The sequence below is a fragment of the Pristis pectinata genome, chromosome 8 (genome assembly GCF_009764475.1).
Source record: "Pristis pectinata isolate sPriPec2 chromosome 8, sPriPec2.1.pri, whole genome shotgun sequence".
In the NCBI taxonomy this organism is placed as follows: domain Eukaryota; kingdom Metazoa; phylum Chordata; class Chondrichthyes; order Rhinopristiformes; family Pristidae; genus Pristis; species Pristis pectinata.
In genome coordinates, this window is record NC_067412.1 from 43,678,290 (window position 1) to 43,691,963 (window position 13,674).

At 45.0% G+C, this 13,674-nt stretch overlaps 1 protein-coding gene across 3 annotated transcripts in view; it reads left to right on the forward strand.

Annotated features, from left to right (window-relative positions):
- Nucleotides 1–12,340: 12,340 nt before the first annotated feature.
- slc5a11 (solute carrier family 5 member 11) overlaps nucleotides 12,341–13,674 on the forward strand; it is a 45,644-nt gene continuing 44,310 nt past the window's right edge. For 2 of the 3 annotated variants that reach the window (XM_052022370.1, XM_052022371.1), the window contains exons 1-2: nucleotides 12,341–12,453; nucleotides 12,608–12,796. In XM_052022370.1, coding sequence (XP_051878330.1) covers nucleotides 12,379–12,453; nucleotides 12,608–12,796 — 264 coding nt within the window. In that variant the 5' untranslated portion in view covers nucleotides 12,341–12,378. Of the gene's footprint in view, nucleotides 12,454–12,557; nucleotides 12,797–13,674 lie in introns of all 3 variants that reach the window. The other variant, XM_052022372.1, reaches the window with a different exon arrangement.

Below are 13,674 nucleotides of genomic sequence, written 5' to 3' on the forward strand. Positions count from 1 at the left end.
CGGCTTCCCCTTTTCCTATCTTCAGTCCTGAAGAAGGGTCCTGACCTGAAACATTGACCGCCTGCTTTTCTCCACGGATGCTGCCTGGCCTGCTGAGTTCCTCCAGCATCATTGTGGTTTTCATGTATCATGACCTCCCTGCTCATATATTTTATACACCACATAATGAAGGAAAGTATCTCATCAGCCTTCTTCACCACCATATCTACCTGTGCTGGCACCATCAGGGATCTTTTGACATGTACACCAAGGGTCCTCTGGTTCTCAACACTCCCTGGGCCCAATCATTCCTGGTGTATGTCCTAGGCCTATTAGACCTCCCAAAATGCATCATCTCACACTTATCAGGATTAGATTCCAGATGATCAATATCATTCTGTAGTTTAAGACTACACTTTTCACTATCAGCACCACCACCAATTCTGTAACATCAGCAGATATACTAATTATACCTCCCACATCAGTGTATAGTCATTAATGTATAGATCAAACAGCAAGGGTCCCATCACAGACTTCTAATCACCAACACCCTCTGTCTCCTATCACCAGACCAATTTTGGATCCAATTTGTCAACTTGCCTTGGATCCCATGGGCTCTAACCTTATGCACCAGAACTCCATGTGGGACCTCATCAAAGACCTTACTGAATGAAACCCATGTAAACTACATCAGCCACACTGCCCTTGTCAAGACATTTAGTTACCTCTTCAAAAATCTCAGTTAAATTAGTCAGACAGGATCTCCCACCAACAAAGCCAGGCTGACTGTCCCTGATCAACACCTCCCTTTCCATGTGTCGATTAATCCTGTCCCTCAGAAATGTTTCCAGTAACTTCTCTACCACTGTTGGTAGGTTCACAGTCCTGTAATTACCTGGCTTATCCATGTTGCCCTTCTTGAATAGAGATGCCACATTTACTATGCTCCAGTCACTTGGCACCTCACCCATGGCCAGCAAAGTTTTAAAAATATCTGTTAGGGCCCCAACAACTTCCTTGCCTCCTATAGCAGCCTGGGATAGATCTCATCCGGCCCTGGTGATTTATCCATCTTTATGCCCTCTAAGATGTCTAATACAAAGTCAGAACAAATGGTGAGAATGTGCAAACTCCACACTGACAGCACCAGAGATCGGGATTGAACCTGGGACACTAGTGCTGTGAGACAGTGACTACACCAGCTACACCACTGAAGGAAAAAACATAGATGCACTCTTTCTTTGGTTATCTTCTGATCTTCATAAACTTATAAAAAGTCATGGTTTTCTTAAATTTTATCTGCCGGTGATATTCCCTGGCCCCTCTTTGCCTTCCTAATTTCTTTTTTAAGCACCCCTTACACTCTCCATACTCCTGAAGGGTCCCTGCCATTTACAGTACTCTGTATCTACCATATGTTTCCTTTTTTTAACCGAACCCTCAATATTCCTTGACCTCCAGGGTTCTCGCTATCCTTTACCCTTCACCCTTACAGGAACACATTGGCCCTAAGCTCTCACTGTTTCAATTTTAAAAGACTCCCACTTTCCAAATGTAGATTTACCTGCAAGTAGCTGCTCCCAGTCTACATTTGCCAGGTCCTGTCTAATGATCCTGAAACCAGCCTTCCCCCGATTTAGACATTTTATTTCTGGATCTTCATTATCCCTTTCCATAACTACTCTGAATCTTACCATGTTATGATCACCATCCCCAAAGTACATGCTCAAGTGGGGGATCATGTACTTTGGTAAGAGGAATCTAAAGGCAGACTATCTTCAAATTGGGGATAGATTGCAGATGACCAAAGTACAGATGGATCAAGGTGTTCTTGTGTACAAATCACAAATAGTTCGCAGGCAGTTACAACATGTGGTTCAGAAGGCAAATGGCATATTTATCTTTATTGCCAGAGGGTTGAAATTTATAAGTAGAGAATTATTGTTACAGTTGTACAGGATACTGGTGAGGCCTTACCTGGAGTACTGTGCACAGTTTTGGTCCTCTTTTTAAAATAAATTTGCATCGGAGGCAGTGCAAAAGATTCACTCTGCTAATTAATGGGATGACAGGATTGTACAATACTGAGTGGCATATGAAACTAGATCTGTATTTTTTGGAGCAACACACAAAAAGCCGGAGGAACTCAGCAGGTCAGGCAGCAACTACAGAGGGAAATAGACAGTCGATGTTTGGGCTGTCTCAACTTTAGTCTAGATGAAGGGTCTCGACCTGAAATGTAGATTGTCCATTTCCCTCCATAGAAGCTGCCTGACCTGCTGAGTTCCTCCAGCGTCTTTGTGTGTTGCTCCAGATTCCAGCATCTGCAGTCTCTTATGTCTCTATATTCAAAGTCAAAGTTGAGTTTATTGTCATATGCACAAGTACATGTATGCACAGGTGCAATGAAAAACTTACTTGCAGCAGCATCACAGGCACATAGCATCATATAAGCAGCATTCAAAAGAAAAACATAAATTATACATAAATTATACACAATTTTTACAAGAAAGAACATAATTAGAACAAAAAACACAAAGTCCATTTTTGTGCAAAGTGATCAAAGTGGTCATAGTGTTGCTAAACTGTAGTGATTAGAGTTGTGCTGGTTAGTTTAATTACCGAATAGTTGAAGGGAAGTAGCTGTTCTTGAACCTGGTATCTTCAGGTTCAAGAACAGCTACTTCAGGCTTCTATACATTCTGCCCGCTGGAAGCTGCAAGAAGATGGTGTGGCCTGGATGGTGGGGACCTTTCATGATGGATGTTGCCTTCTTGAGGCAGCACCTCCTTTAGATACTACCAGTGATGGGGAGGGAAGTGGCCGTGATGTATTGGACTGAGTCCACTACTCCCTGCAGCTTCCTATGTTCCTGTGCATTCGAATTGCCGTACCAGTCCCTGATACTACCAGTCAGGATACCTTCAACAGTACATCTGTAGAAGTTTGTCAGAGTGTTCGGTGACAAACTGAACCTCCTTAAACTCCTAAGAAAGTAAAGACACTGCCACGCCTTCCTTGTGATGCATCTATGTGCTGAGCCCAGGACAGATCATATTAACGTCCAGGAATTTAAAGCTGCTGACTCTCTTCACCGCTGATTCCCCAATGTAGACTGGTACACCTTCACCGTCCTTCCCCTTCCTGAAGTCAACAATCAGCTGTTTAGTTTTACTGATGTTGAGCGAGACGTGTTGTTGTGGCACCACTCAACCAGGTGTCCTATGTCGCTCTAGTAAGCTGACTCATCCAACAACAGTGGTGTTATCAGTGAATTTGAAGATGGCATTGGAGCTATGATTAGCCACACAGTCATGTGTGTATAGAAAGTAGAGCAGGGGAATAAGCACACAGCCTTGATGTGCGCCTGTGTTGATGATCAGTGAGGAGGAGATGTTGTTACTGATCCTCACTGACTGAAGTCTGCTGATGAGGGAGCTGAGGATCCTGTTGCAGTGGGAGGTGCAGACACCCAGGCCTTGAAGCTTGATGATGAGTTTGGATGGGATAATTGTGTTGAATGCTGAGCTGTAGTCAATGAACAGCAGCCTGACGTAGGAATTCCTGTTGTCCAGGAGGTCCAGAGCAGAGTGAAGAGCCAGAGAAATCACATTTGCTGTTGACCTGTTGTTCTTTCGAGTTTAGAGAAATGAGGGGTGATCTTATGGAAACACAATCCTTTGAGGGTGCAGTGGGGTGGGGTGCTGACAGGGTAGATGTTGCAATGTTTCCACTGATGAGAGAATTTTGAAACGAGGGAAAATAGTTACAAGATTCGAGGGTGGTCGTTTAAAACATGAGGTGCATAGGAAATTCTTCTCACATACAGTGGTGAATCTCTGGAATTCTCCATCCCAGAGAATCGTAGAGTCTGCATCATTGGATGTACTTAAAGAGGAAGTAGATCAATTTTTGTAAGATCGGGGAATTTATGGCTATGGGAAACTGGCACAGAAGGGGCGATGAGGCCTGGAGTAGACCACTCATGATCATATTGAATGACTGGGAGGCTTGCGGGGATGAGTAGCTTAATTGTGCTCCTATTTTCTAGTATTGTTCTGTTTGGTCTTAGCTCTGCAGTCACTGGTTCCATCCCTCACCCAGCATTGGTCAGAAACTGAACCACATTACCATACTTGGTCCTGAGGTGAGCTTGGATGTCAGGAGGTCTCTTCCACCTCTGCAATGTTTGCTGACAGTGCCCCGATTCAGCTCATTTGGTGCTGTCACGCTCACACATTCCTCGAATGTATTCCAGTCCTCCTGCCTGGCTCCTCCCCACTCACACATCACCCCTATGTCAGTGGGCCCACAGGTTTAACCGTGCCTCACTACTACAGTTCTCAAACGTTTGGGTAGATAGCCATCTAACCTTGCCCTACCCATCTCCACTAAGCTCCAGGATATCCTCCACTTCTGACCTCAATTGTCCCAGTGTGATTATGTGCACTGCTGTCTAGACTGAGACTCAAAGCTCTGACACTGTCAGCCTGCTATCCTTTTGGTTGAGTCCAGCCAATAAGCAGGCTTTGTGTGAGAGGAAGCTGTAAGTAAAGGTGTGATCTGGGCAGGTACAGCAGTCAGTGCCAGCTCCAGGGTCAGCAATGTGTAAGAGTTAACTGACCTCGCCATGACCACACCACTGCTCCACAACCTGAGGCACCCTGGCAGAACACGAGAGAACTTCCAGCCATTCCAGGACTGAAAGGAGTCATTACAATGGCCAGCAGCGGAAGGAAGGCACTCAGATAGCAGGAACCGTGTCCTGAAAGTAAAGAACTATCCATGCCTGAAATATGAAATAAAAAAGAAAATGTTAGAAACACTCAGCAAGTCAGGCAGTGTTTGTGGACGGTGTTTACGATACTTTTTGGTGCTGGTGTGGAATGATTTTGTACAAACCTGTGCCAAGTAGGAAGTAAGTGACTTATAAACTGGAGCTTTGATTTTTCTGGAGCAGAGCCACAGGCAAACTATTGCAGATACTGAAAACCTGTAATCAATTTAGAGTTATGAAAGCTGACGTCTCAGGTCAATAACCATTCTGAGAGGACTCATGACCTCAGATGTCCACTCTCGTTCTACCTCCACAGATGCTGCCTGAGTTGCTGAGAATTTCCAGCACCCACAATTATTATTTCAGAACTGTGAACGAGTTGAGTTTGTCATTAAAAGGCAATTGTAACCTTTGATTCCAAGCCTTGCTCTGGGACAGTCTGGATTGGTAGAGGGACAGGCCAGTGGGAGCAACTGGAAGCCTAAAGGATTCAGAAACCATTAACAGCCACCAACCTGTGTCCTGGCCAATGCTTAATCCCTGACCAACATCACCAAGACAGACGATGAAGTCATTCGGCTCAGATGGAAGGTCTCGACTCAAAACGTCGACTGTCCATTTCCCTCCACAGATGCTGCCTGACCCACTGAGTTCTTCCAGCAGCTTGTTTTTTGCTTGATGGTCATTTGCCCAACTCCAATTGTGAACAGGTGCTGTTTCCTCTCTCTTACAAAGTCTACCACAGATCAGACGCTCTTCATTGCCTTTCGAGAGTTCTGGATGATGTAAGATTCAATCACGTGAAACTTTTCTATTCCAGTCACAGACTGAAATTGAACAGGTTGGTCTTTATATCTCCTGACACTGACTTTCAGAATGTTATCAGACCTGCTGCTGAGAAATAACAGCCGCTTCTTTTCTTAACATCATTTGTAAACTTATTAGTGTCCTATTTAAGGTGAATAGTGGTTTAAATGCTTCAATTCAAAAGAGAAGTGCAAAAGAACAAGCAGAAACATTTGCAAGAACCTTCAGCCAGAAGTGTTGAAAGGATGATTCAACTTTGTCTCCTCCACTGGTTCCCACATGATAGATTTCAGTCTTCAGCCAATTCAGTTCTCTCCATGTGATATGAATAAATGGCTAAAGGCATTGGATACAGCAAAGGTTATGGTCCCCGACAACATTCTGGCAATAATATTGAAGACCTGTGCTCCAGAACTTGCTCTGCTCTTGGCCAAGTCACAACACTGGCATCTACCTGACCATGTGGAAAATTGCCCAGGTATGTACTGTCCACAAACAGGACAAATCCTACCCACCAATTACCACCCCATTATTCTATTCTTGATCAAAATGATGGAAGGGATAATTGGTAGTGCTATCAAACAGCAGTTTCTTAGCAAAAACCTGCTCACAAGAGTTTAGTTAGGGTTCTGCCAAAGTCACTTAGCTCCTGACCTCATTACAGCCTTGGTCCAAACATGGACAAAAGAGCTGAAAACCGGAGGTGAAATAGGAGTTATTGCCCTTGATATCAAGGCAGCATTTGATAGAGTTTGGCATCAAGGAGCTGTGGCTGAACTGGAGTCAGTAGGAATCGGGAGGGAATCCTCCACTGCTTGGAATCATACATAGAACTGAAGATGTTTGTGGTGGTTGGAAGTCAATTATCTCAGCCACAGGACACCTCTGCAGGAGTTCCTCAGTGTAGTGTCCTAGTCTCAACCATCTTCAGCTGTTTCATCAGGTAAGTCACATGTACATCGAAACACACAGTGAAATCTTTTTTTTGCCTAGAGTCTTCTGGGGGCTGTCTGCAAGTGTTGCCATGCTTCCAGCGCCAACATAGTATGCCCACAACTTCCTAACCTGTACATCTTTTTGGAATGTGGGAGGAAACTGGAGCACCTGGAGGAAACCTACACAGACAGGGGGCGAACATACAAACTCCTTACAGACAGCAGCCAGAATTGAACCCATGTTGCTGGCGCTGTAAAGCGTTATGCTAACTGCTACACTACCATGCCTGCTCTTGACCTTCCTTCAATCATAAGGTCAGAATGAGGGATGTTTGCTGATGATACCCCACTTGGAGTACTGTGCTCAGTTGTGGTCACCTCACTACAGGAAGGATGTGGAAGCCATAGAAAGGGTGCAGAGGAGATTTACAAGGATGCTGCCTGGAATGTGGAGCATGCCTTATGAAAGCAGGTTGAGGGAACTTGGCCTTTTCTCCTTGGAGCGACGGAGGATGAGGGGGGACCTGATAGAGGTATATAAGATGATGAGAGGTATTGATTGGGTAGATAGTCAGAGGCTTTTCCCCAGGTCTGAAATGGTTGCCTCAAGAGGACATAGGTTTAAGGTGCTGGGGAGTAGATACAGAGGAGATGTCAGGGGTAAGTTTTTTACTCAGAGAGTGGTGAATGCGTGGAATGGGCTGCCGGCAACGGTGGTAGAGGCAGATACGATAGGGTCTTTTAAGAGACTGTTGGATAGGTACATGGAGCTGAGAAAAATAGAGGGCTATGGGTAAGCCCAGTAATTTCTAGGGTAGGGACATGTTCGGCACAGCTTTGTGGGCTGAAGGGCCTGAATTATGCTGTAGTTTTTCTATGTTTCCAAGTTTCTATGACTGCACAATGTTCAGCACAATTCACAACTCCTCAGATAATGAAACAGGCCACATCAAAATGCAACAAGACCTGGACAAGATCCAGGCCCGTGCTGATAATTGGCAAGTAACATTCACACCACTCAAGTACCAGGCAGTAATGAGAAACAAGAACAAGAGAAAATCCAGTTATCACCCCTTGACATTCAATGGTATTAGCATCACTGAATACCCCAGTATCAATATCCTGGGGGTGACCATTGACTAGAAACTGAACTGGAGAAGCCAAGTACACAAAGTGGCTACAAGAGCAGGTCAGAGGCTAGGGATCCTCCAGTGACTAACTTTCCCTCTAACTCCCCAAAGCCTGTCCACCATCCACAAGGCTCAAGTCAGGAGTGTGACGGAACACTCTCCACTTGCCTGGGTGAGTGCAGCTTCAACAAAACTCAAGAAGCTTGACACCATACAGGACATAGCAGCACACTTGATAGACACCCTATCCACAATCATTTACTCACCCCACCACTGATGCACAGTAGCAGCAGTTTGTACTATCTACAGGGTGCACTGCAACAACTCACTAAGACTCCTTAAACAGCACCTTCCAAACCCACCAGTCTACCAGCTAGGACAAGGGCAGCAAAAACATGGGGACACCACCACCTGGAGGTTGCCCTCCAAGCCCCACACCATCCTGACATGGAAATATATTGCTGTTCCTTCACTGGGTCAAAATTCTGGAACTTCCTCCCTAACAGAATTATGGGTACAGCCACACTGCAAGGACTGCAGCAGTTCAAGAAGGCAGCTCACTACCACCTTCTCAAGGGCAACTAGGGACGGGCAATTAAATGCTGGCTCAGCCTGCAAAGCCCATTTAATCCCCAGCCCTGACCCCTCAACAACCCCCAACCCCAGCCCTGACCCCAAAACTCCAACCTTCAGTCCCAGCCCTGACCCCAGAACTCCAACCCCCAATCCCAGCCCTGACCCCAGAACTCCAACCCCCAATCCCAGACCCGACCCCTCACCAATGCCCAATCCCAGACCTGACCCGTCACCAACCCCCAATCCCAGCCCCGACCCTTCAACCCCCAACCCCAGCCTTGACCCCTCAGCTGTCTCTTGGGGGCCTTTCCAATTGCTCAGTGAAAGCTCTGACTGACTGGTCACATCACTACTGGGAGTGACCTTTCGAGTGCATGTGGGATGGGTCAAAATTCTGGAACTCCCTCCAACCAACTGAGATTGGTTGCAGTCCCACCGCTGGTCGGTGTAGGTGGTTTTATGCTGCATCAGTCAATAGTTTTGCCCCCTGGGAAACTTCCTCAGCACCTGGTGTCACTGGCCAGGTAGAGCAAAGACTGGTCTATTTCCCAAGTCTGAACTACATCTCTCTCAGAATGCAACAACTCATAATTGAGGAATAAAAACAGAAATTGCTGGAAACACTCATCAAACAGCATCTGTGGAGAGAGAAACAGAGTTTATATTTTGAGTTATTGTCTCTCTCTTCACCAATGTTACTTGAATTGAAGAGTTTTTTTAATTTCACTTTTGGGACCTATAAGATAAGATAAATGCATCTTTTGTGTAGAGTGTTCTGGGGCAGCCCGCAAGTGTCACCATGCCCACAACTTCCTAACCCGTACGTCTTTGGAATGTGGGAGAAAACCAGAGCACTTGAAGGAAACCCACGCAGAAACGGGGAGAACGTACAAACTCCTTACAGGCAGTGGCGGGAATTTCTTTCTTTTTCAATCTTTTTATTAGTTTCCAAATTAATACAGATTAATATATAACATCGATGATTGTACATGTAAGACAAAGAGATCAAGAGAACAATCATGGCATAGATAATCATAAAGAATAATAAAATATTTTTAGAAATCTTTAGATCTCACGATCTCTTAGTAGATGAATATAATATAAAAGAAAGGTAAGAAAAAGATTTATTGTGTATATAAAAGAAAAGAAAGAAAAAATCCCCAAATCAATTTAAAAAAATTGTAAATAATCAAACCAAACTAAAAAGAAAATTAAAAAAAAACAGAAAAAAACTGGACTGAAATTTCTCAATAGAAACAGAGCAATATTATGTCGTCAACTCTGTTCCTCTAAATTGAAAAGTTATTGAAAAGGGATCTATATCATATGAAAATATTGAATAAATGGACTCCAAATGTCTTCAAATTTAAGCAAACAATCAACAGTACCACTCCTAATTTTTTCCACGTTTAAACATGATATAGTTTGAGAGAACCATTGAAAAGTAGTAGGGGGTATTGGATCCTTCCATTTAGGCAAAATGGATCGTTTGGCCATTAATGTGACAAAGGCAATCATACGGTAAGTGGAAGCAGATAAATGGCCAGACTCTATCCTTGGTAATCTAAAAATTGCAGTGATAGGGTGAGGTTGTAAATCAATATTCAATACAGTTGAGATAATGTTAAAAATGTCTTTCCAATATTTTTCCAAAAGAGGACAGAACCAAAACATATGTGTCAGAGAAGCCACATTCGATTTACATCTGTCACATATAGGATTTATATGGTGATGAAAACAGGCAGTGGCGGTAATTGAACCCGGGTCACTGGCACTGTAGTAGGGTCATGCTACCCGCTACACCACTGTGCCTGCCCTACACTACCATGCCTGTTCTACACTACTGTGCTATGTGTTGTTAACAGAGCCATCACTTATTTTCTTGATTCAGGGTCTTGATCAAAAAAGTCGACCATCCCTCTGCCTCCACAGCTGCTGCCTGACCTGGCGAATTCCTCCAGCAGTTCGTTGTTTGCTTCAGATTCCAGCATTTGTAGTCCTAGTATCTCCAGCATTTACCACCTGTCCCTGATTACCCTTGGGAATGTGGGGACAGCTGCTTTCTTGACATGCTGTTGTCCTTCTGGCAAAGGTGCTCTTACTGTGTTGTTGGATTGGGCGTTCCAGGATTTAGACCCAGTGACAATGAAGGACCAGCGATATATTTCCACTTCAGGATGGTGTCAGACATGGAGGGGAACCTGCAGGTGGCGGTGTTCCCATGGTCCTGCTGCCTTTGTCCTTCTTGGTGGTAGAGGTGGTGGGTTTGGGAAGAACTGTTGCAGTAGCCTGGGTGAGTAACTGCAGTGTATTTGGTAGATGGCACATGCCGTAGACACTGTGCACTATTAGTGGAGAAAAGAATGTTTAGGGTTGTTGATGAGGTTCCAGTCAAGTGGGCTGTTTTGTCCTGGATGGTGTTGAGCTTCTTGAGAGTCACTGGGTCTGCACTCATCCAGACAAGTGGAGAATATTGTATCACACTCCTTGTTTATGCCCTGCAGATGGTGGAAAGTTTTGAGATGTCAAGTGGTGAGTCACTCACTACAGAATACCCAGCCCCTTATGTAGCTGGTGCAGTTCAGTTTCTGATCAGTGGCGACCCCAAGATATTAATGGTAGGAGATTCAGACTCTCTTTCGATGGAGATAGTCATTGCTCAGTGCCTTCATAGTGCAAACGTTACTTGCCACTTATCAGGCCATGCCTGGATGTTGTCTGGGTCTTGCTGCATGCAGGCACGGACTGCTTCATTTTCTGAGGAGCTTTGAAGGGAACTGAACATTGCGTGATCATCGGTGAACATCCGCACTTCTGACTTATGGTAGAAGGGAAGTCATTGATGAAGCAGCTGAAGATAGTTGGGTCCAGGACACTGCCCGGAGGAACTCCTGCAGTGATGTCCTGGGGCTGGGATGATGGACCTCCAACACTCACAACCATCTTCCTTTGTACGGGCATGCCTCCAACCACTAGGGTGTTTTCTGTATAGAACACAGAACAGTACAGCACAGGAACAGGCCCTTCAGCCCACGATGTCTGTGCTGAACACAAAATGCCAAATTAAGCTAAATCTCTTCTGCCTGCACACGATCCATATTCCTCCATTTCCTGCATATTCATGTGTCTATCTAAAAGCCTCTTAAAGCCCCTGGTAGTACATTCCAGGCACCCACCACTTTGTGTAAAAAACTTGCCCCACACACCTCCTTTAAAATTTCCCCTCTCACCTTAAATGCATGTCCTCTAGTATTTGACATTTCTACCCTGGGAAAAAGGTTCTGACTCTCTCTTCTATCTATGCCTCTCATACTTTATAAACCTCTGTCAGGTCTCCCCTCAGCCTCTGACTCTCCAGAAAAAGCAACCCAACTTTGTCCAGCCTCTCCTTATAGCATGTCTTCTTACCTAGGAAGCATCCTGGATAAACTCTGTGATGGCACTGAGTTCAGTTTGACCAGGGCTCTTCAATGCCTTGAAGTTTCCAGCACTTTATGTTTTTATTTCAGATTTCTGGTATCTGTGCATTTTTTTCAATTCTTGATCAATCTTCAGTGAAACTAAGTCAATGAGGACACATTCAGGCTAGAGGTTGCCAGACCCTAAAACCCAGTGGTGGAACCCCAATCACATTGGTTAACCTTCTGGTGCTTCCCATTTATTGCCGGTAGTGGAAGGAATGTGTCAGGAAATCCCACCCACAATGTTCAGATAGGTTCTAACTGCTGGCAAGGTGCTATTGGTTGCTGAGCCTCTGAGAACTCCATCTATGCTTCTGACAGAAGTTTGATGCTGGATTGTTGACTGAAGGTAAGTTGCTACCATACATCCCCTGATGTGAGCTTATCCACAGACTGGGAGCTGATGTTGTCACCCGATGGAACTGAAGGCTAATGTGAATCAAAGAGGGGAGGGGAATACTGCAGATTACTGTATTGCTGGGCGATAAGGAGAAGCTGTTAAAGGACTCCAAGGTTCAATTCACTTATACACCATTTGATGGTCCCCAACTATGCATAAACTAACGTCAAATAAATATAGTTTACTTAAACTTTAACCCAAAGAGAATTTCTTCCTTTACTTAATAACACCAAAGGTTGGAATTTGATCTTTCAGGAGTACAGATGACCAAATTCTTCAGTTCCTTGTTATTAGGATAGCAGCTCCCACGGGTATGGGAGGATTATCTCCTTCTATCTCCTCCCACAGTGACTCCTTGCATACAAGTGGCAAGGCAGTAATCCCAAAGGTAGGTAACCTTACCTCAGGCAGGAGTCAACAAGCACTGACACTCTTTCAGACAAAACTTCCAGGTTGCACAATTTTAAGGGGTTTTCTTGCATTTGTTGACAGAAAGCTGTGATCTTTTCATGTTAAGAAAAGCCATTTGATTCCCTTTTAAGACAAGATCTGATCGAAAGGGAGATATGGTGACAATGTTATGGAGAGACGGAGCCATGGTAAAGGCAGTGGGCAGCCTAACCAGTGCAGCAGAACCTACACAAGCTGTGCCAGAAGATAAGAATCTGGAGGTGGCTGACATTGTGGTCCTGGTTGTGTATTTGCTTTTTGTCTTGGCTGTCGGACTCTGGGTAAGTGCTCATCACTGAAACCAGCTTCCTTTCTCATGATGTGACCTGATGGATCAGGGTGGGTTGCACAGTGACATAAAGAAAGGTCACACACACTGTTCCCACCCACACACACTGTTCCCACCCGCACACACTGCACCCGCACACACATACTGCACCCACACACACTGCACCTTCACACTGTGTACCCACACACACTGCACCCCCCCCACACTGTTCCCACACACTATTCCCACCTACACACACTGCACCCACACACACTGCACCCACAAACACTGCACCCCTCCACACTGTTCCCACCCACACACACTGCACCCACACACACCACACACACACATACATCTTACACACACGCACACACACTCACACATACACACACACCACACACACATGTACACATACCATACACCACACACACAGAGTGCACACACACAGACACACACGTACACACAGCACACACACATATACACACAGCACACACACACATGCACACACACAAACACAGCACACTCACACATACACACACACTCGCACATACACAGCACATACACACATATACACATATCACACACATATGTGCACTCACATAAACATGCACATCATACACACAGCAAAACACACACACACCACATACACCATGCACACACAAACCACACATACCACACACACATATCACACAGCACACACACCCACACACAGCACACACACACGTACACACAGCACACACACACACAAACACACCACACGCCACAGACATACACACACACCCCACACACATGCATACATACACACGTACACACACACCCACACACACACCACACACACACACTCACACACACACAGCACACACACACACAAACACACCACACACCACAGAC